This window comes from Elaeis guineensis, chromosome 1 (genome assembly GCF_000442705.2).
Source record: "Elaeis guineensis isolate ETL-2024a chromosome 1, EG11, whole genome shotgun sequence".
NCBI lineage: Eukaryota > Viridiplantae > Streptophyta > Magnoliopsida > Arecales > Arecaceae > Elaeis > Elaeis guineensis.
The window spans coordinates 134,532,701-134,553,072 of record NC_025993.2 but is presented as its reverse complement, the minus strand read 5'-3'; the positions used below and the strand labels follow the sequence as shown (position 1 = coordinate 134,553,072).

Genomic DNA, 20,372 nt, shown 5'->3' with positions numbered 1-20,372 from the left:
TATTTGGAATGTGTAGGTGCTATCATTTATCTAGAGTTCTGATGCATCTATAGCGATAACTAATGTTTATATTCTCAGATACGCAGATAATCCAAATGCATATTGGACAGGGTACTTCACAAGCAGGCCTGCTTTAAAAGGCTATGTAAGAACAATGAGTGCTTACTATCTGGTAGGCTATTCTTCATTTCTATGCCTATTAAGCATTAAAGCATTTACAGTTCTTTGCAGTTTATATATTTTTGAATATATTTATTGGTCATTATTTCTCTGTTTATATGCATCATGTAACATCAGGCAGCTAGGCAATTGGAATTTCTCAAAGGAAGAGATAGTTCGGGCCCAACAACTGACAGTCTGGCTGATGCTTTAGCTCTTGTTCAACATCATGATGCAGTTACTGGAACAGAAAAGCAGCATGTGGCAAATGATTATGCCAAACGATTATCAATAGGCTATGCAGAGGTGATAAATTGAGTTTATTCTTATCATAATCTGATATTTCTTCCACATCTCCCTTCTGAGATAGAAAACCACGTTGATACTTGGACATTATTTGTAGGCTGAGAAGTTAGTTGAATCTTCACTTGCTTGTTTGACAAGTTCAGACTCAAAATCAGGGTCTTGCAACCCAAAAACAGAGTTCGAACAGGTAAAAATAAATGATTGGTTCTGTACATATGCTACAGCTTCAAATGATTCATGAAATTATCTGCATATATGTTTATTGTCCAACTCATAATAACAATAAACTACTTTAGGATAATGATTGTAGTGCTGACTTCCTGACATGATCTATTGTAGCAAAAAGCTGCTTTATTGAATTTAAGTTTCATTATCAATGGATGTCTGGAGATGATTTTCCTGGCCAGATACAATGATTTTCCACCCCTCAACGATCTGTTTATGTAACTATCAAGGATGCATGCTATTTACATTATTGTTAAGGTCAGAGTTTGCATTTGCAGTGATCCAGTGTTTTTGCAAGCATAAAACCATTCCTTATGAAATTACCTGTTATGCTAACTGCAGCTATGCAGACTGCTTTCTTTATTCTACAGACCTTAGCTTTTAGGGAGACAGATAATATAGGCATATTAGCATATAAGTTGCTGCAATATTATGGTTGTATGAGGTGATGTCTTTTCAAAAAAAAAAAAAAATAATTTATGCCATTTTTTGAAATAATACACTCAAATTATGTCTACTGAGTAAATCAGTGAACCATGCCATTCTGGTGGGGATGAAACATATCTGAATCTTTTTCCTCTTTGCTCTGACATAGGATTTTCTGTTTTCCCATTTCTCACATGAATTGTGGACTCCCTGATTATATATTACTGATTTGTTTTTTCTACATTATGGGAAAACTTGAGTGCAAATTTGTCTTTATCAATTTCTTGAATCTTAATATGAGTTTTTTCTCAACTTTCAGTGTCCTCTTCTCAACATAAGTTACTGTCCTCCATCTGAACTAGACTTATCTACTGGTAAAAGCTTGGTAAGATCTAATTCCACATATTTCATGCTTCATTTCTTCTAGTGACTTTCCTGTTTGGGGTTCACACATATATTTGGTAAACCTTCAAAATTTCAGGTTGTTCTTGTCTACAATTCTCTTGGATGGAAACGGGAGGACGTGATCCGCATACCTGTATGTATATTCATTGTGTTACTCATCCTGGTGCTTTTTGATAGAGCTTTTATTATTATTTTGATTTTTTTCTTGTGTGAGTATACTACATGCTTATAAAAAACTAAACTTGCACATTGATTGAATTATCTCTTCACTAGTGTTTATTCATATGATCCGACCTAGTCAAATTTGAATAACATATCTTTGACCTGTGTATGATAAAAAAGAACATTGACCTTGTAATATTAACTCCTCTCATCCAATTTACAATTCCCTTCACATTGAAGGTTCTTAAGTAAGATAATTCATGCTAAAAAGTTCTTAATCTGGTAAACAGCATGTTTCCTTTGCCATGAGGTTAGACCTTGCAACCTCACATATAAGAAGTTCTTAATATGGTGTACGATGCCATTAGTTTGGACCTCTATATTGCCAGTTTTGTTTATCAATATATTATCAATCAAAGTATGCAAAGAATGTTTTACAGCTAGCTCCTATTCAAGTGGCTCTCTATAATTCGGTCCTAAATTCAAGGTGAAGGCACACTCTTTGAATAGAGTCCTACCTGGTTAACTATTAACAATTTAAGACATTCAATTGATCATAAGGGAGACCTACCTGGTTAACTAAGTAGTTTAAGCTCATCAACCATGAGCAATGCCCAAGATTTCACTGCTTGGGTTCTTGAATAGAGTCTAGGTATAGGTAAAGCAAGGAGAAGACTAAGTCTAATGAAATGAAGCACACTCTTTTTCAAGGCACTATCTGGTTGCTCTTTTTCTTCTCCCAAGTATGTTTGCATGTATGATTGTATTTATTGGGAGACTAGGAAGCATAGACGCTTCAAATCACACATTGTTTATGTGTCGAATACATATTGGATAGCGAGACTTGTTATATGCTTTTAGGATACCTGCCTAAGACTTGCACTAGCGGGCCATGTGGCATTACTTTCATTTTCTTGTTTTTAGAAATAGAAATAGAAATTTTATTTCTATCTAAATTTTTAAAAATATAGATATATTTGGTTAGTTATTTTTTAAAAAATATAAACATGATGACAATGGTTGAAGCGGTGATGGTGGTGGGGAGACATGGTGTTCGAAGTGGTGGTGGTGGTAGCAGCGGTGTGAATGCTAGTGATGTGATAGTGATGTAAGGGAGGGCTGTGCTAGTGTTGATGGTGTGGCATGATAGTGATGATGATGGTTGGTGTATTAGAGGTCATGGTCATAGTGGTATGGTGGAGTTGGTGAAGGTGGTGGTAGTAGTGATTATGACGGTGGTGGTGGTGGTGGAAATGGCAGTAGTGGTAGTGTTGGAGATGTGATGGCAATGGTGATGGTGGTGGTGGAAATGACAATGATAGCCATGGCGGTGATGATGGTGAATGGTTGTTGCTGGGGGTGGAGGTGATAATGGAGACGATGGTAGTGGCAATGAAGGTGGTATTAACGTTTCTGGTAAAAATATGAGTTTCTTATTTTAAAAATAGTGAAATTAAGAATTAGTTATTTTATTTTTTAGAAATAATAATATAACTTTTGAAAATAGAAAATAGAATAATAGCATCAAACATATTTTGTCTCGATTTATGTGATTTTGTTTTTAAAAAAATAAATAAGAAATAAAAGCAATGCCAAGCAAGCTATAGGTAACTTATTTTTCAAAACTAAAAAAGCACTCTAGATACTTCCTAAATACACTTGGATACTTCTGAAAAAACCTTAAAAATAAAGGGAAAGCTTTTTACTTTCTTTTTTATCAATATAAATCTTTTGACAAAGAATGGTTAATTTTGGAGTTTATGATATTGCTACTCAACTTTGGAGTGTGGATTGTGATCTATTGATTTGGACTATGACTAGATGATGAGTTTATGGAAGCACATACTAACATTAGAAACTACGAATCAAAGTTCATTGTGCTGGTATTGAAGTCTGGACCAATCGGTCAGCGGTATGATTTGTTTTGCCCGTGTACCATTTTGTACTAGGCTCAAACCGATGCAGAGAGGGCAAAGGGAGAAGGGAGAGGAAGAGAGAGGGGGAGGGAAAGAGAGGGAGAGGGAGAGAGGGCCTTCGGAGTTGCCGAATGGCAGTCGAGCTTGCTGTGTCACTATTGAGCTTGGTGGAAGCCAAAGGATGTAGGGAGGGAAGGAGAGGGAGTGGGAGATGAGGCCTCCGGAGGGCCAATGATCCGCTGAGCATGCCACTAAATTCGATGAAAGCCGGATGAGGTGCTCTGCCCACCTCCCAATCGAAGTAGGGGCTTTGTTCTCTATTTCATTATTTTTTTGTGATTTATCAAGTGAAGTCGGCAACTGTTGCCAACCTCATTGCTTTTTCTTTTTTTTTTCTTTTTTTTTTAGAGGGGACATTTTTGGTTGAAGTTGGCAACTTTGCCAACTTCACTCAATAAATCACGAATAAAAAAGTACAAAATAGGGGCTTTGATACCTATTTCAATTAGGAGGAGGGTGGAGCCCCTCCTCTGGCCTTCACTGGCCTCAGCGGCAGGTACTCCGACGGTCTCATCCGTCCTCCAACGACCTTCTCTTTCTCTCCCTCTCCTCTCCCTCTACCCTCCATTTTCTGTTGAGCTGGACAGTCGTGTTGCAAGCTCGGCTGCTCTCCGATAACCTCTGGAAACCCTCTCTCCTTCTTCCTCTTCTTCTGACCCCCTTCTCTCTGTTCCTCTTTTTCCTTCTCCCTGTCACCCTCGCCGGTTTCTCGCTTCGAACACCAGAACCTTCCCAATCGGCCACTAGTGCGGTTCAACGTGGCCCGAAATGGGGTACAAGCTATATTATTTTGGTAGCTTATTATGCCTTGAAGATACTTTTTGCATGTATGTGAAAATTACATATTTATTGTTGTGTCGTAGTCATATCATATTCTACTTTTTTGAGAGTTGCCATATCAGTGTTCCATATCGCATCATACATGTATCTCCTATTCATGTTCATGCTTCTTAGTTGGAGACATAACCACTTGCTTTTTTGTTTCCTTGGTGAAATAAAATAATATTTATTTGGTATTTTGGAATTACTTGCTTTTCTTTCTTCATTGATTTTTTTTTTTATAAAGTTCATATGAAACCTGCTGCAGGTTGTCAGTGAATCTGTTGTTGTTCATGATTCTGAAGGAAGAGAAACTGAGTCACAGCTTTTACCTTTGGCCAATACTTCGGTCAATATAAGAAATCAGTATGTCAAGGCATATCTAGGCATATCCCCACGTGTTACACCTAAATTTTGGCTTGCATTTCCAGTGTCTGTACCACCTCTTGGTTTCAACACTTACTTTGTTTCAAATGCAAAACAGACAGGTGACTTGTCAGTTTGCTTGGTTGTTGTTTGTTGTGATTTATAACCTGGATTTGTGGAATGAAAGAAATGGTTACTTTGCTGATAGATAAATGCTATTGCAGTTGCTGCCATGTCTTCACTGTACTCATCACAAGGGAGTAAGAATAGCAGTGTAGAAGTTGGGCAAGGACATCTAAAGCTTCTCTATAATTTGGATGAGGGAAGATTATCGCATTATTTTAATAGCAGAAACTTGGTATGCTTTTAAATAGGCATCTTTAAGTGTCATAACTTATAAGATATATTTATCTTTTTGAAACTGCTTGCTTCCTCATATTTGTAGGTGCCTATTCTCTCTAAATATTCTATAGCAGAACATTGCTTTTCTAGATTTTGCTAATATCAAAGTCTGCATGGTGAAATCACAAGTTATGTGTAGCAGCTTGTTAGTCTTGTATTTTTTGAGAGATTATTTTAGGGAACTGTTATTATTTACAATTATTATTTATGTTATTTTGTTTTATTTCTACATGGTCGAGCTTGGTTGTGCTAACCTCATTTATGTCTAACTACTTCTTTCTCCAAGGTGAAAGCAAACATTGAGCAGTCATACAGTTTTTATGCTGGCTATGACAAAATTGTCAGTGACCTTCCGGTATATTCACTTGTTTTGGGCCATGATCCTGGCGATTATATTTACTGAAGTTTGTACTAAGTTTCTTCAATGTGTGTAAGCTAGATCTAAAAGTTTGTTTTGCTTGTTGGAGGCATCTGGTGCATATATATTTCGCCCAAATGGTTCATTTCCCTTGAAGCCTGAAGGGCAGGTACCTAATTCTCTCTTAAACAGTTGGGTTATTGGAAGAGAGGACCTATGATTATTGCGAAAGAAGCCTTGAAATCTTCCATTTTCATTAAGCTGTCTTTTGTTAATGTTATCTGCTGTATCAAGGTGCCTTTGACAATTCTGCAAGGACCTATATTAGATGAGGTGCATCAACGTATCAATCCATGGATATATCAGGTGATCTCATTCTAAAGAAAAATTGTTTTTTTTTTTTTGTGCCCTATTTACTATCAAGACATTATATCTTGGAATGCCCACCATGTTCATATGATCATTACTAGATGTGCAGGTTACCAGAGTTTACAAGGGAAAGGAGCATACAGAAGTTGAGTTTACAGTAAGCACATTCTCTGAAAATTTTGGTGTATGATGTTAATATCCTTTTCTTTGAATGAAGTTGGCATATGATTAGGTCTCCACGCTTGGGTTTTTTTGTTTCTGTTGCTTATAAACCTGAATGCTTATGAAATGTATGTATTATTCACTGTAGGTAGGACCCATACCCGTTAACGATGGAATGGGGAAAGAAGTAACCACTCAGATTACAACAACCATGATGACCAACAAGACATTCTTAACAGATTCCAATGGGCGTGATTTTATTAAAAGAGTATGCTTCATTAGATCCGACCTCAGTAAGTTAGCTAGAAATGGAAGCTATTTGTTGCCTCTTAAGGTTCAGTACATTATACTGTACTTTATATTTAATGCTTATATTTGGTTGAATTATCAAACACTGGGGCAGGGATTATAGTGTTCTTATATATTATATGGATCCTTCTTTTAACAGCATAATATGTTCCAACATTTGCAGATTCGAGATTATAGATCAGACTGGGAATTACAGGTTAACCAACCTGTTGCTGGAAATTATTACCCTGTAAGTTTTCAATTATAAGTTAAAATTTTATACATGCATTTCTGAAAGTAGCTGATGTTCACATGGAGAAAATTGTCAAGCCCATAGTGCTTTTAAAATCTTAGCTGGAATACATGTAAGAAACAGATATTTCGGTATTCCCATTAGTGGAACTTCCCAACTTAGTCACTTAGTCGTCTGACTTGGCTAATTCCTAGAAAAAGATGCAAATAAGATGTATTATGTTATTTCAGATTAATCTTGGAATTTACATGGAGGATAATAGCATGGAACTTTCAGTTCTGGTAGACCGTTCGGTGGGGGGCTCTAGCATACTTGATGGACAAATAGAGTTGATGCTCCACAGGTATATTCCTCTGACTACTCTGATTATTTCATATAGTGTGTGTTTTACCTTCAATATATATCATAATTGCTTCTTTTATGTGACACTGATCTGGAACTTCACTGGCTTTATTTCTTCTGATGGTATAGGAGATTGATTCATGATGATGGTCGAGGTGTTGATGAGGCACTTAATGAAACAGTGTGTGTCAATGACAAGTGCGAAGGACTGACAGTATGTTTTTCTGCTCCAAAGAAATAACTCCTTCATGCTGGGATTCACCCTTGCTGTGCTGAATTATATTTGAGCTAATGGGTGTGAGTACAAGCATAGTTATTCCACATGCAGTCTTAGAGCTCATGAATTTTCTTTATAACAACAGCCAGTTTTAAGAGAGAAGAAAAAGCTCAAAGGATGAAAAACACATCAGCCTTCTTTGAGCATCGGTTCTCAAAGAAGCAAATTACTGTATTATTGTATAAATGACTGCTAGTTTGAGAGCACATATGTGCCATAACACATTATTTTTTCTGACTAATTTGGTGTGCGTTTGCAACTTTGTCATTTTGGAATGAATACACCATGAATTTATTATCTTAATTGGGATATTTTTGCTAAGTTTAAAACCTTTGCAGTGCATGTGCAGTTCAATATTTTTTTTCCTTCCTCTGAACAGGTTCAAGGAAAATTTTATCTTAGAGTTGATCCATTAGGTCAGGGAGCTAAGTGGCGTCGGTCCTTTGGCCAGGAGATATATTCTCCTCTTCTTCTAGCATTCTCAGAACAGGTAAATTTTTGCATCGTTATGTCTTGCCAAAATGTTACTCTGATGCGTCATTTGCATTTCCAGGATGGAGGTAACTGGACAAGTTCACACGTTCCAAAATTCTCAGCATTGGATTCCTCCTACAGCTTGCCAGATAATGTTGCACTGATCACCCTCCAGGTATTTGTCTCTTCTCCAAAAGGGACCTTTCCAACACCATAGTTAATGCACTAATAAATGAAATTAAGGAAGCACAGGAAGCACATATATAAGAAATGTATCTGAAGTTCTTTTCGTCATGTAATTTTGATTTTAATTTGCTCATCCATTACTCTCTAAGGACCGCTAAGCCAACACCAGTCGCTGATGCCGTTCTATAGCTGCAGTTTGCAGGTTTGGGTCTATTTGTGTTGAATTCTAGCAAAGTAGGAACATCTGTAAAATCATAGAATTCAAGGTTCGCCGTACCATGCAGGCATATCGTACCAATACTGAACCAATATGCTGCCTTGTACCATACCAAAACTCATTTGCTTCTCGTACCAATACTTGTATGCTTCTTGTACCATACCGAACCACATAGTGACAATGTATAAGATGGTACTAGTTAGGGGTCCAGTATCGAGACAGCGAACCTTTTATAGACAAACTGTATAATATACTTTTATGGGTGATCTTTGTCATATTCGCATGGTGAGCGGAGGTCAGAGGATACCTTGCAAATGTCTTTCCTAAGAGGGAAGACTTCTCCGGTGGATTTCTCAATATCTTATTTTTGTATTTCGCATCTATCCAACCACCAGAGATTTCTGACCTCTATTTACTTAATATGGTTCTCTTAGATTACTTTTGGACTTTATAGAAGTATCGTGGTTATCTAGGTTGTTGACCACTTTTCTGCAAATTGATTGTTAAATGAATGCAAATGTTTGGGTTTTAGTTATGCAAAAAGAGAAATATAGTCCCATAATGCGAATATCGGACCATCATAATGGCAAAGGTCTTGAATCATATTGTATTTTTGTAATATCTGGTCCATGGGCCTTAAGCCCAGCCCAGAAGCCCAACGAAAAAAAAAGGGAGGAAAAAAATTGGATATAGGAATCTTCTTCTCCGACGAGGCTGCTTGGATTAGGAGTCCTAGGACCACCATAGGTCCTAGGGCACTCTATAAATTGGCCTTCCCTCTCCCTAAGATCCTCCACCGGCCTTCCTCCCTCTCCTTCTCTTCGATTTTTTCGATTGAAGTTGTGGCCTCCTTTTATCGTGCTCGCCTCGATTTCTCGTTGGAGAGGTCATCGGAGCTCGAGGTAAGCGCGATTCCTCTTCCTCTCTTCTCTCCCTTCCTTTCCGTACTTGTGAGCATGATTGTCGGTGACTGGTGTTGCCAGATTTTGTCAGGTGATGCGTAGTCGTTGATAGCACCAAAAATAACTCTACTCACTACGTAGGTAGGATGAGTCGAGATCGTATCCTCAGGGACCTTGGGCTAAGTTGATATTGCAAGATAAAAGAAAGAAACGTTGTTTTTGATTTAGAAAATAAATTATCTTAAAATTAAGGTAATTAGAAAATAAAGAACTTGGGAGTTTTGAATCACTTTGCACTAGCAGAGTTGTATCTCTTTTTCTTTTTTTTTTAATTAAATGGATGCGATTAATCTTAGGAAAAATACCTATCTTTCCTCGGCACGCTCCGTACCTGTAGATCACGGCGCGTCTCCGGAAAGTATTGGGTAAATAACTCTTCTTTCCTCGGCACGCCCCGTATCCGTAGATCACGGCGCGTCTCCGGAAAGTAAAATCTATTCCTAATATTAATCTAAAAAGAAAGCATAAATAAAAACATATAAATGAGAACAATTAAAGAACTCATGACAATTTAAATAAAAAACATAATCTTTATTGCATATAAAGAAATACAGGAAAGTTTAGAACAATAAACCATCTCTGTGTCGTTACAAAATTTCTTCTCCACTCTCGAGACTGCCAGCCTAGCTGCTCATGAAGTAGTCCCTTTCTATTCCTCTATGCAAGGCTCTAGAAGAATTTCTGGGCTCCCCCTCTAATGGGAGTACAAAAGCCTTTTTATAGATATTAGGGGGGAGGAGTTTTACATGATTTTCCGATGTGGGACTAAAAAAATACAAATCTTTCAAAACATTTCTAAATATTATTTTTTTCCTTATTTTGAACTCGTCTGCCGTGCGCCCACACTCGCGTCCGCGCCCGTCCCCGCATCCACGCCGCGTCCCGCGTCCACACCGCGTCCCGCGTCAGCACGTCCACGCGCACCACTTTGTTTTGAATTCATGTGAAACAAGCGCCAGCCAGCCTTTGAATTCACGTGAAACCGCCCAGAGAAAATCAACGTGAACCATCTTTTCACATACCAAAAAGAAACTTTTGTTTCTTTACAATGACATCTGTATCCTTTTGGATTCCTTGCATAGTATCTTCATTTTCTATAATACCGGATGCGTCTTTCTTTTATTTTAATTTTATTTTAAGTCTAAATTTCTTCAAACTTGAGTCTTTTTGATCTATGAATCGGACTCTTTGTATCGGCGATCATCTTTCCTGTAAAACATAAAAAAAGCATCAAATTCTTAATAAATAAAATAAATTAAATATGATTTTCTGCTTTAAATGACTTAAATTATGTGTTTATCACACCCCTCAACTTGAATTTTGCTCGTCCTCGAGTAAAATAGATATATCAGCATTGTGTACTGACTCGGTTTTGAATCAAAAATTAGGTTAGGCATCCCAAAAGCTAGATGATACTTGGTCAGACCATTAAAGAGATTTCATTGGATTATCAATTTGACCCAATTAGTGGTTGAGTATTAACTAAAGAAATTTCAGAGCTTTTTTTTCACCAACTCCCCACTTTACTCTTTAAATCCTCTAACTTAATGGGAAAGAGGTTTATTATCTTCTTGCAATTTAGTCTCCTTAATATATATATTATTATTATTATTATTTTTTTTTTTTTATTATATAACATTGCCTACCTTTTTACGCGAACCACAATGCTTACTTAGGCGAAAGGGCCCGGTTACTCAGTAGGAAACCAATGTTTTTTTTTTTTTTTTTTTTAAGGAGAATTTTTTTAAGGAGAATTTTTTTTTTTTTTTTTTGCATACCTCGATCTTTCCACCCAATTTCTTATGAAGCAGATTCTTTATTGAGATCAGTAAGAAGAGGGTTTGTAGAATCACTCCTAAAATTTGATCTAGTTTAAACCCTACCATTCATTGGGTTTTCTTAATAATTTATTCCTCAATATCTCTAAAATTATCTTGACCATTAATCATTCATTTATTAGGATGCCTAATAAAATTTGAATCCACAAAACTAATTATTTCTGACCATACTCGAGGATTTGATTAATTTCTTCCCCCCCAACTTAATCTACATTGTCCTCAATGGAGTAGGAAAGCAAAGAAAATAAAAGGAGAGAGTGCACCTGGGATAATTTTGCTTTGGAAGTTGAAGATAGCTTCGTTGATTAATAGGCTCTTGTTCTAAATTCCTGCAGCTGCGGTAAAGTAAAAAAAATATGAAATCGTTGGGTTGCCTCCCAACAAGCGCTAAGTTTTATGTCTTCAGCCAGACGTCAAGTTTATTAACAGACTCTTCCATACAGAGTGGTCCTTTATTCTTTAAAAAAAATGATGATCAGTTAAAACAAGATAGAAGAAATTTGGGTTGCCTCCCAAAAAGCGCTAAGTTTTACGTCTTCAGCCAGACGTCATATGCAATAAAACCAACAAAAGATGGGCAATGGCTCATACTTGATTGTCCATGGAGGAGTGGTTTTATCATGTGGTGTATCCAACAATATGTTAACTTCTTTCATATATCCCTTAAAGTCATACACTCCAAAGTGAGCCAAGCAAGTATCTAAGGGGTCTGGTGCTAGAATTATGGGTGTTGCATCTTCTATAATATCTTCTAGTGTATCTACTTCGAAGCAACTATCCATTGATGGTCCTTGGGAAGCACCAAACACATTCAGTCTTAGTTTCTTATTCCCAAACGATACGTCCATGACTCCTGTCCTACAATTAATGCATGCATTTGCCGTAGCTAGGAAGGGTCGTCCTAAGATAATGAGAATTTGTCTGGGGTTGCCACTTAATTCCATATCGAGAACCAGAAAATCAACTGGAAAGTAAAACTCATCTACCTTGACCAAGACATCCTCAAGCATTCCACGTGGTTCCTTAATTGATCTGTCGGCTAACTGCAGTGTGACTGATGTGGGTTTCAGTTCTCCAAATCCAAAAAGTTCATACACCGAACTAGGTAAAAGATTCACACTTGCCTCTAAATCCAGAAGAACTTTTTCAATGTGATAATCTCCTATAACACAGGAAATGATGGGGGCTCCTGGGTCCTTAAGCTTCGGAGGAGTGGCATGCTGGAAGACAGAACTAGCCTGTTCAGTGAGACGTATTTTCTTTGGGATTTGTGATCTAGATTTACGTTTTTGGGTGCACAAATCCTTCAAAAATTTGGCATAAGCAGGGACCTGTTTGATTGCGTCTAGAAGGGGAAGATTAATTTGGACTTGCTTAAACAATTCCAACATCTCATCAAGTTTTCCTCCCTTCTTATCTGCAGGAATAGGGGCTTTCAGGGCATCCGGAAATGGGGCTTTAGGCAAGTAAGATGTCTCCGGTGCAGTTGGTTCCTTCTCTATTTTCAGGTCCTCCTTGTTCTTGGGTGATTTGGATTCGGTTAGAGGTTTAGGGTCGGTCTCATTGGTTTTACTAGTGTGTTCAATGACCTTCCCACTTCTCAGAGTCATGATTGATTTGGCATGTTCAGAAAAAGCTTCTGGGATATTATAACTCTCAATCACAAATTGCCCTCTTGGGTTGCTCTCGGGTTGGCTAGGTAATTTTCCTTCTTCCCTCCTACTGAATGCAGTCGCTAGTTGACCTATTTGGGTCTCTAGCTTAGCAATGGATTGTGTGTGGGAGTTAAGGATCTGAGTGTTGACTTCTAATCGTTCTAGTGCTTTCAGAACTTTTTCCTCAAAAGCTGAGCTGTGACCAGTAGTAGATGGTTGAGGAGCATTTTGAAATTGATGGTATGATCCATGCCTATATGTTGGATCCTGATATTGAGGTCGAGGTGTGGCAGGACCAACCACTGGTTGTGGTCTCCAGGAAAAATTTGGATGGTTTCTCCAGTCGGGGTTATAAGTGTTCGAATATGGATCATTTCCTGGTCTACGAGCTTGTTGGACTTGAGCTTGCTGAACCTGCTCGTGCACAAACTCAGGAAATTGAGGTGCGGCTGGGCATTCATTAACAAAATGGTTCGGACTTGCACACAATGCACAAACTTCTTGGATTGGATTAGGTGGAATCGGAGATTGTCCAGTATTTAGAAGACGATCTAATTTTTGAGACAGTTCATCTACCTTTTGATGGATATCTATGGCATTTCCTACTTCATATATTCCACCTCTTTTTGAGTTTAACATGGGTTTATCTCTAATAGAGGCAGACATATGATGTAATGAATTTTCACTTAAAATTTCAAACAGTTGCCATGCCTCATCCTCACTTTTCAGCATAAATGTCCCACCGCATGATGCATCGACCATTTGTCGATGTCTTTCAGAGAGCCCATTATAAAAACATTGGATTAACTGCCACTTGGGTACAGCATGGTGGGGACATTTCTTTGTACTACCGGGATGAAAAGAGAAACGGGATTTATGGGCTTCTTCCAAAATTTCTTTTTTTAGTTCAGGATCACCTGGTATACATAATCTGTTCCCAAAATAAAGAGTTCCATCTGTATGGAGTCTAAACTCAGTTTGTAATCCTTTCTCCATGTCCTTCTTAATCTGACATAAATGAATATCACTTTGTTCGACCGCTTTTATCTGTTCGATCAATGTTGGTTGTACCATTAAATTTGCTAACACATTCTTAACATCAGTACAAGTCACTTCAATTTGTAAATCTTCAAGATCCCTAAGAATTTGTTGCTGAAAGGATAGCAGAGTCATCACATTCACTGAGGACTTCCTACTAAGTGCATCTGCCACCACATTAGCTTTTCCAGGGTGATATTTAATATTTAGATCATAATCTTTTAATAGTTCAAGCCACCTTCTTTGCCTCATGTTCAGTTCTTTTTGAGTAAATAAGTATTTCAAGCTTTTATGATTAGTAAAGATTTCATATGATTCCCCATATAAATAGTATCGCCAAATCTTTAAAGCAAAAATAATAGCTGCTAACTCCAAATCATGGGTCGGATAATTCTGCTCATAGGCTTTTAATTGTCGAGAAGCATAAGCTATGATCTTATCATTCTGCATCAACACACAACCTAATCCTTTCTTAGAAGCATCACTATAAATGACAAATCCTCCTTCATTAGATGGTAGGGTAAGAACTGGGGCAGATATCAATCGTTGCTTCAGATCTTGAAAACTCTGCTCACATTCACTGCTCCATTCAAATTTTATTCGTTTCTGAGTTAAGCGAGTCAGAAGAATTGCAATTTGGGAAAATCCTTTGACGAATCTTCTATAATAACCAGCCAAGCCTAAGAAGCTTCTAACTTCCGTCACATTAGTCGGACGAGGCCAATTTACCACGGCTTCTATCTTCTTTGGATTGACTGAGATTTCTTTCTTAGATATTACATGGCCGAGGAAGACAACACTATCCAACCAGAATTCACACTTGCTAAGCTTGGCAAAGAGCTTCTCTTTTCTCAAGGTCTGAAACACGATCCTCAGATGTCTCTCATGTTCCTCTATATTTTTAGAATACACTAGGATATCATCAATAAAAACAACAACGAATTGATCCAGATATGGCTTGAAAATCCTGTTCATCATATCCATAAAAGCAGCCGGTGCATTGGTTAGTCCAAAAGGCATTACTAAAAATTCATAATGGCCATATCTGGTTCTAAATGCAGTCTTAGGTACATCTTCATCTCTAATTCTTAATTGATGATAGCCTGATCGTAAGTCAATTTTGGAGAAAACTTGAGCACTCTGAAGTTGATCAAATAAGTCATCTATTCATGGAAGAGGATACTTGTTCTTTATGGTTACCTTGTTCAACTTCCGATAGTCAATGCATAAACGCATGCTCCCATCTTTCTTTTTCACAAATAACACAGGAGCTCCCCAAGGTGATGTACTTGGTCGGACAAACTTTTTATTCAAAAATTCTTGCAGTTGATCCTTTAATTCTCGTAATTCTACGGGAGCCATCCGATAAGGAGGTTTCGAAATAGGTCCGGTTCGTGGGGTGATATCAATTTTAAATTCAACTTCACGCTCTGGGGGCAATCCGGATAGTTCATCTGAAAAAATATCAGAAAATTCTTTGACAATTGGGATATCATCCAGCTTTATCTTTTCCTTCTCGACGTCTATTACATGGGCCAAAAATGCTTTGCATCATTTCCTTAAAGCTTTTCTTGCGTTCATGATTGAGATAATACCCAAAGGTTGTTTGGATTCCGTATTATGAACTTCGCCTTGAAAGAAGAATTGCGGTTCATCTGGAATTTGAAATACCATTTTTTTTCCAAAACAATCAATATGTACATGGTATGAAGATAACCAGTTCATTCCAAGAATAACGTCAAAATCATACATATTTAGCTGAATCAAATCTGCTGCTAATTCTTTTTCTTCTATTTGGATTATGCAATTCTTGAAAATAATGTCAGCAACAACAATATTTTTAAAAGGTGTGCTAACATATAATGGTTCATTTAGTTTTTCAGGCACACAATTCAAAGAAGTAGCAAACTTGAGAGATATAAAAGAGTGTGAAGAGCCAGAATCGAATAACACACGAGCATAAATAGAATTGACTGGGATAATACCTGTCACCACTTGATCATTTGCATTGGCCTCCTGCTGGTTTAAAGTAAACACTCGTGCGTTTCCTTTTTGTTTTTGATCAACTGGTTTGTTAGATCTAGAGTCATCTCTTTTCTTATTTGGACAATCACGAGCCATATGTCCTTTTTCACCACATAAGAAGCATGCTCCAATCTTCTTGAGACAAGGTCCATTGTGATTTTTTCCACAGTAGGAGCAGGATGAAGATTCTTTCTTCTTATCAGAGTTATTATTTTGAAATTTTTCTACTGATCCTTTAGATTTTCTACTGATCTCGGTCTCTTCTTATCTCCTCTTTCTAGTTCTACTCTTTTCAATTCAGATTCCACTTTCAAAGCTCGCTCCAGTACGTCCTTGTAGTTATTGAAAATATGAGAAGACAGACGGGATCGAATTCCATATCTTAGACCTTGTTCAAATCTGTTAGCTTTACTCCTTTTGAATTCCATAAGTTGGGGGCAGAAGCGGCCTAGCTCATTAAACTTGTTAGCATATTCTAGCACCGTCATATCATCCTTTTGCTTTAAGGTTAGAAACTCATTTTCTTTTACCAATCTCATTGTCCTCGGAAAGTACTGATCATAAAATATCTCTTTGAATTCTTCCCAAGTGAGCTGATCATCATTGTTCCCATAGGTAGCTTTTATTGCAGTCCACCAAAACTCGGCATTTCCTTTTAACATAGGAATGGCTAATCGGACCTTCACATTCTCAGGGTATTGCAGGGCATCAAACATCTTTTCCATCTCTCGAATCCATGTCTCTGCAGCCATAGGATCAGATCCACCCTCAAATAGAGGTGGGTTGAGCCTTCTGAATCTCTCGTAGTATGACTCCATAGATAATGTCGGTCGAAGAGCAGTCTGTGCCTGCTGCTGGATAAGCTGAGCCACCACTTGACATACACCAGCAATGTCCGCCTGTGTGGCCGGTGCGTCAGGAGTCCGCTCAGCTGGTTGATTGTCAGCTCCTCGTGATGTCAGTCTTGCTCCTCTTGCTCCTCTTGTCCTAGCGGCCATATTTGCCAAAGTCTCGCCCTCCCTATCACTCATCGCTTCCTATTCAAATGCCAATCATTATTAGGTTATTTTATAATAGAGTTACAGTACAGTTAATAATTTAGGTCAGAGTCTAATTATGCGTAACCTAACTACTCACTGTTAGTTTTTAAGTTCTACCCTTGATTAAACCTATTGCTCTGATACCATAAAATGTCACGCCCCAAACCCGGGACATAACACGGCCATGCTACCGAGGGATGGACCCACGATAACACGAAGCCAAAATTCATCTTCTTAAATATAATAACAGGTGTATCTCAAATAAATATAATAATAAAGTTCAATTCAAATATTTAATTAAACCAAAACTGGTTCAGAGCATCTAAATCCAGAGATAAAATAATCCAAGTCTTAAAATTCATAATGACTACAATTCATAAACATAAACTGAATTCCTAGAGCAAAATTTCTAAACTTGCTTTGCTGATCTCCAAGCTTGGATTCTCTTTCCTTCGGTCCTAGTCTTATTTCTCTGTACATGAAAAAGAAAACAAAAAGAATATGAGCTACACTAGCTCAATAAGTAGACTTCCGCTTCCTTATCGGATCAAGCATAAGTTTTTTATGATAATGCATCATTTAGCAAATAATAATTATTGCAAAAATAAATATTTCATAGAGCATATAATAAAGCAAGTTATAAGCTCATCATGCATGCATAAATCATGTATATTTCACAATTATGAATCGTAAATCATTTTCATCATGTATTCATGTCATGTTTCAAATCATTGCTCACAGACATTCGTGCTAAGGTCACTATTATACCCGTGACAGGGCCATGTTTCTTAATCGACAGAGTTCTTAATTCATGTGCCAACTTTATACCCGCTGGCAGGGCCATGTTTCGTGTGGATGCTAGCTCCGGATGTCGACCTTCCCGAAGGGATTCATTCATAGCTATCTGAGAGCCTCTGAAATCATTTTATCTTTTTTTTTCTTAAAACATACATATACATAAATAGAAAAACAATGAAATTCATAATCATGCCATTTTTATAAGACATATTCATGAAATCAATGCTCATAATAAAACATGCTTTTTCATATCACATATGCCGATCCTTATTTTATGAAAAATTATGATTTTATCAATAGCAATTCTTTACATAAAAGCATGATCATTTCAAAATAAATAAGGAGCTTAAAATTCACTTACCTCGATCGTCTGAGATCTTTTAATCTTCCTTAAAAGAATCAGACAGTCCTATTTAAAATATTAAATTATTAATAAATTTTATATATTTAATAAAATTACATAATATAAAGAAATGATCGATTTGATGATCAGTCCAATAAATCTCGCCCTTCGGCTCTAAACCGATTTAAGGTCGTAGGTCCCTAGAAGTGGAGAAGATAGCCTAATAAGGGATTCATAGGATTTCTTGGAGAGAATTTTTTTTTTTTTAGAGGGAGAAAGTAGAGAGAGAACGAATCCAATTCTAGAGAGAGAAAGACTTTAGAGAGGGATGAGAGAAACTTTCTCTTTTTTTTTTTAATTTTTATTCTTATTATTTTATATATTTTCTTTTCTTTTCTTTTTCTTCTTTTCTTTTCTTTTATTATTATTATTATTATTATTATTATTATTTATTATTATTTGACTATATATTTTTCTTTTTCTTTTCTTTTTCTTCTTCCTCTTCTTCTTCTTTTTTTTTTCTTTTTCTTTTCATTTCATTTTCTTTTTTCTTTTTTCTTCTTCTTTTCCTTTTTCTTTTCTTTTCTTTCCCTTTTCTTTTCTTTTTCTTTTTCTTTTCCCTCCCGTGGCCTTCTTTGGCCGGAACAGGGGACCTAGATGTCCCCATTCCCTACGTCGGCCGTTCACGGCCACCCCTTGCCCGGCGTGGCCGGCGGCAAGGGAGGCCTTCCCCCGAGTTCGGAGGGCCCGTACCGGCGGTCGGGGATGACCGTCGGTGCCGGAAAATCGGAGAAAAGAGGAGGCGAAAACAGGGGTTTTCTTTTCTAGCAAAATCCGGCGACACCCGTCGTCGGCAATCGTGCCCATAGGCACTGGAAAGAAGGGAGAGAAGAGAGGGAGAGGAAGGAGACCTTACCACAACCTCCGGTGACCCCCACCGGCGTGAAATCGCGGCGAACACAGGTCGAGGAGTCGCGGCTTCAAACGGGAGAATCGGAGAAAAATCTCCGGCAATCGTCGGTGACTGAAGGATCTACCCATAGAGGAGAGGAGGGGGGTTCTTATAGAGCTCGTCCTAGGGTCTTTTAATGGCCCTAGGACTCCGATTCTTGATCGGAATCGGGGAAGAGGAAGACTCCGATCGAGAGTCTTCCTGCTCTGCTTTTTTTTTTTTTTTACTGGCTTAGTGGGTCGGGTTTTCACAGTTATGAACAAATTCTTTCGGGAAGATCGATATTCCAGAGCTAACATCCACACGAAACATGGCTCTGCTAGTGGGAATAAAGTTGGCACATGAATCAAAAACTCTGTCGATTAAGAAATATGGTCTTGTCACGGGTATAATAGTGACCTTAGCACGAACATCTATGAGCAATGTTTTGAAACATGATATGAATACATGACAAAAATGATTTATGATTCATGATTGTGAAATATACATGATTTATGCATGCATGATGAGCTTATAACTTGTTTTATTATATACTCTATGAAATATTTATTTTTATAATATCTATTACTTGCTAAATGTTGCATTATCATAGAAAACTTATGCTTGATCCAGTAAGAAAATACAGATCCTACTTACTGGGCTAGTGTAGTTCATATTCTTTTGTTTTCTTTTTCATGTATAGAGAAATAAGGATAGGACCGATGAAGGAAATCCAGGCTTGGGGATTGGCGAAGCAAGTTTGAAAATTTTGTTTTAGGAATTCAGTTTATGTTTATAGATTGTAGTTATGAATTTGGAGGCTAGGGTTATTATTTACCCTTAGATTTAGATGCTCTGAACCAGTTTGGTTAAATTAAATATTTGAATTGAACTTTATTATTGCCTTTTATTTATGATGCACCTGTTATTATATGTAAGAAGATGAATATTGGCTTTGTGTTATAGTTGGGCCCTATCCCTCGGTAGTATGGTTGTATTATGTCTCGGATTTGGGACGTGACATTTTATGGTATCAGAGCTATAGGTTTAATCATGGATAGAACTTAAAACCTAGGCGGTGGGTAATTAGGCAATGTATAGTTAGATTCTGATTTAATAAAGAAGGATAAAATTTTATTAACGATGCTTCTGCCTTGTTATAAAATTTCTTTAATACTAAATTTGACTAGGAAATGATGAGCGACAGGGAGGACGAGACCTTGGCCAATATGGCTACTAGGACAAGAGGAGTAAGATTGACGTCGCGAAGAGCTGCCAATCAACCAGTTGAGCGGGCTCCTAATGCACCGGCCACTCAGGCGGACATTGCTGGTGTATGTTAGGTGATGGCCCAGCTTATTCAGCAGCAGCAGCAGGCACAAGCTGTTCCTCGACCTACATCATCTATGGAGTCATACTATGAGAGATTCAGAAAGCTCAACCAATCTCTTTTTGAGGGTGGATCTAATCCTATGGCTGCAGAGACATGGATTCGAGAGATGGAGAAGATGTTTGATATCCTGCAGTACCCTGAGAATGTGAAGGTCAGATTAGCCATGCGATGTTACAA

The 20,372-nt window shown here is 37.5% G+C and overlaps 1 protein-coding gene across 3 annotated transcripts in view; it reads left to right on the top strand.

Annotated features, from left to right (window-relative positions):
* Positions 1-20,372, top strand: part of LOC105060392 (alpha-mannosidase At3g26720) — a 68,096-nt gene that overhangs the window by 5,357 nt on the left and 42,367 nt on the right. For 2 of the 3 annotated variants that reach the window (XM_010944067.3, XM_029260533.2), the window contains 17 exons: positions 79-172; positions 298-465; positions 563-652; positions 1,436-1,501; positions 1,598-1,654; positions 4,747-4,966; positions 5,069-5,202; positions 5,533-5,601; positions 5,714-5,773; positions 5,899-5,970; positions 6,083-6,130; positions 6,284-6,403; positions 6,608-6,673; positions 6,907-7,019; positions 7,148-7,232; positions 7,675-7,785; positions 7,849-7,944. In XM_010944067.3, the coding sequence (XP_010942369.1) occupies positions 79-172; positions 298-465; positions 563-652; positions 1,436-1,501; positions 1,598-1,654; positions 4,747-4,966; positions 5,069-5,202; positions 5,533-5,601; positions 5,714-5,773; positions 5,899-5,970; positions 6,083-6,130; positions 6,284-6,403; positions 6,608-6,673; positions 6,907-7,019; positions 7,148-7,232; positions 7,675-7,785; positions 7,849-7,944 (1,669 nt within the window). Of the gene's footprint in view, positions 1-78; positions 173-297; positions 466-562; positions 653-1,435; positions 1,502-1,597; positions 1,655-4,746; positions 4,967-5,068; positions 5,203-5,532; positions 5,602-5,713; positions 5,774-5,898; positions 5,971-6,082; positions 6,131-6,283; positions 6,404-6,607; positions 6,674-6,906; positions 7,020-7,147; positions 7,316-7,674; positions 7,786-7,848; positions 7,945-20,372 lie in introns of those variants that run through there. The other variant, XR_002163219.2, reaches the window with a different exon arrangement.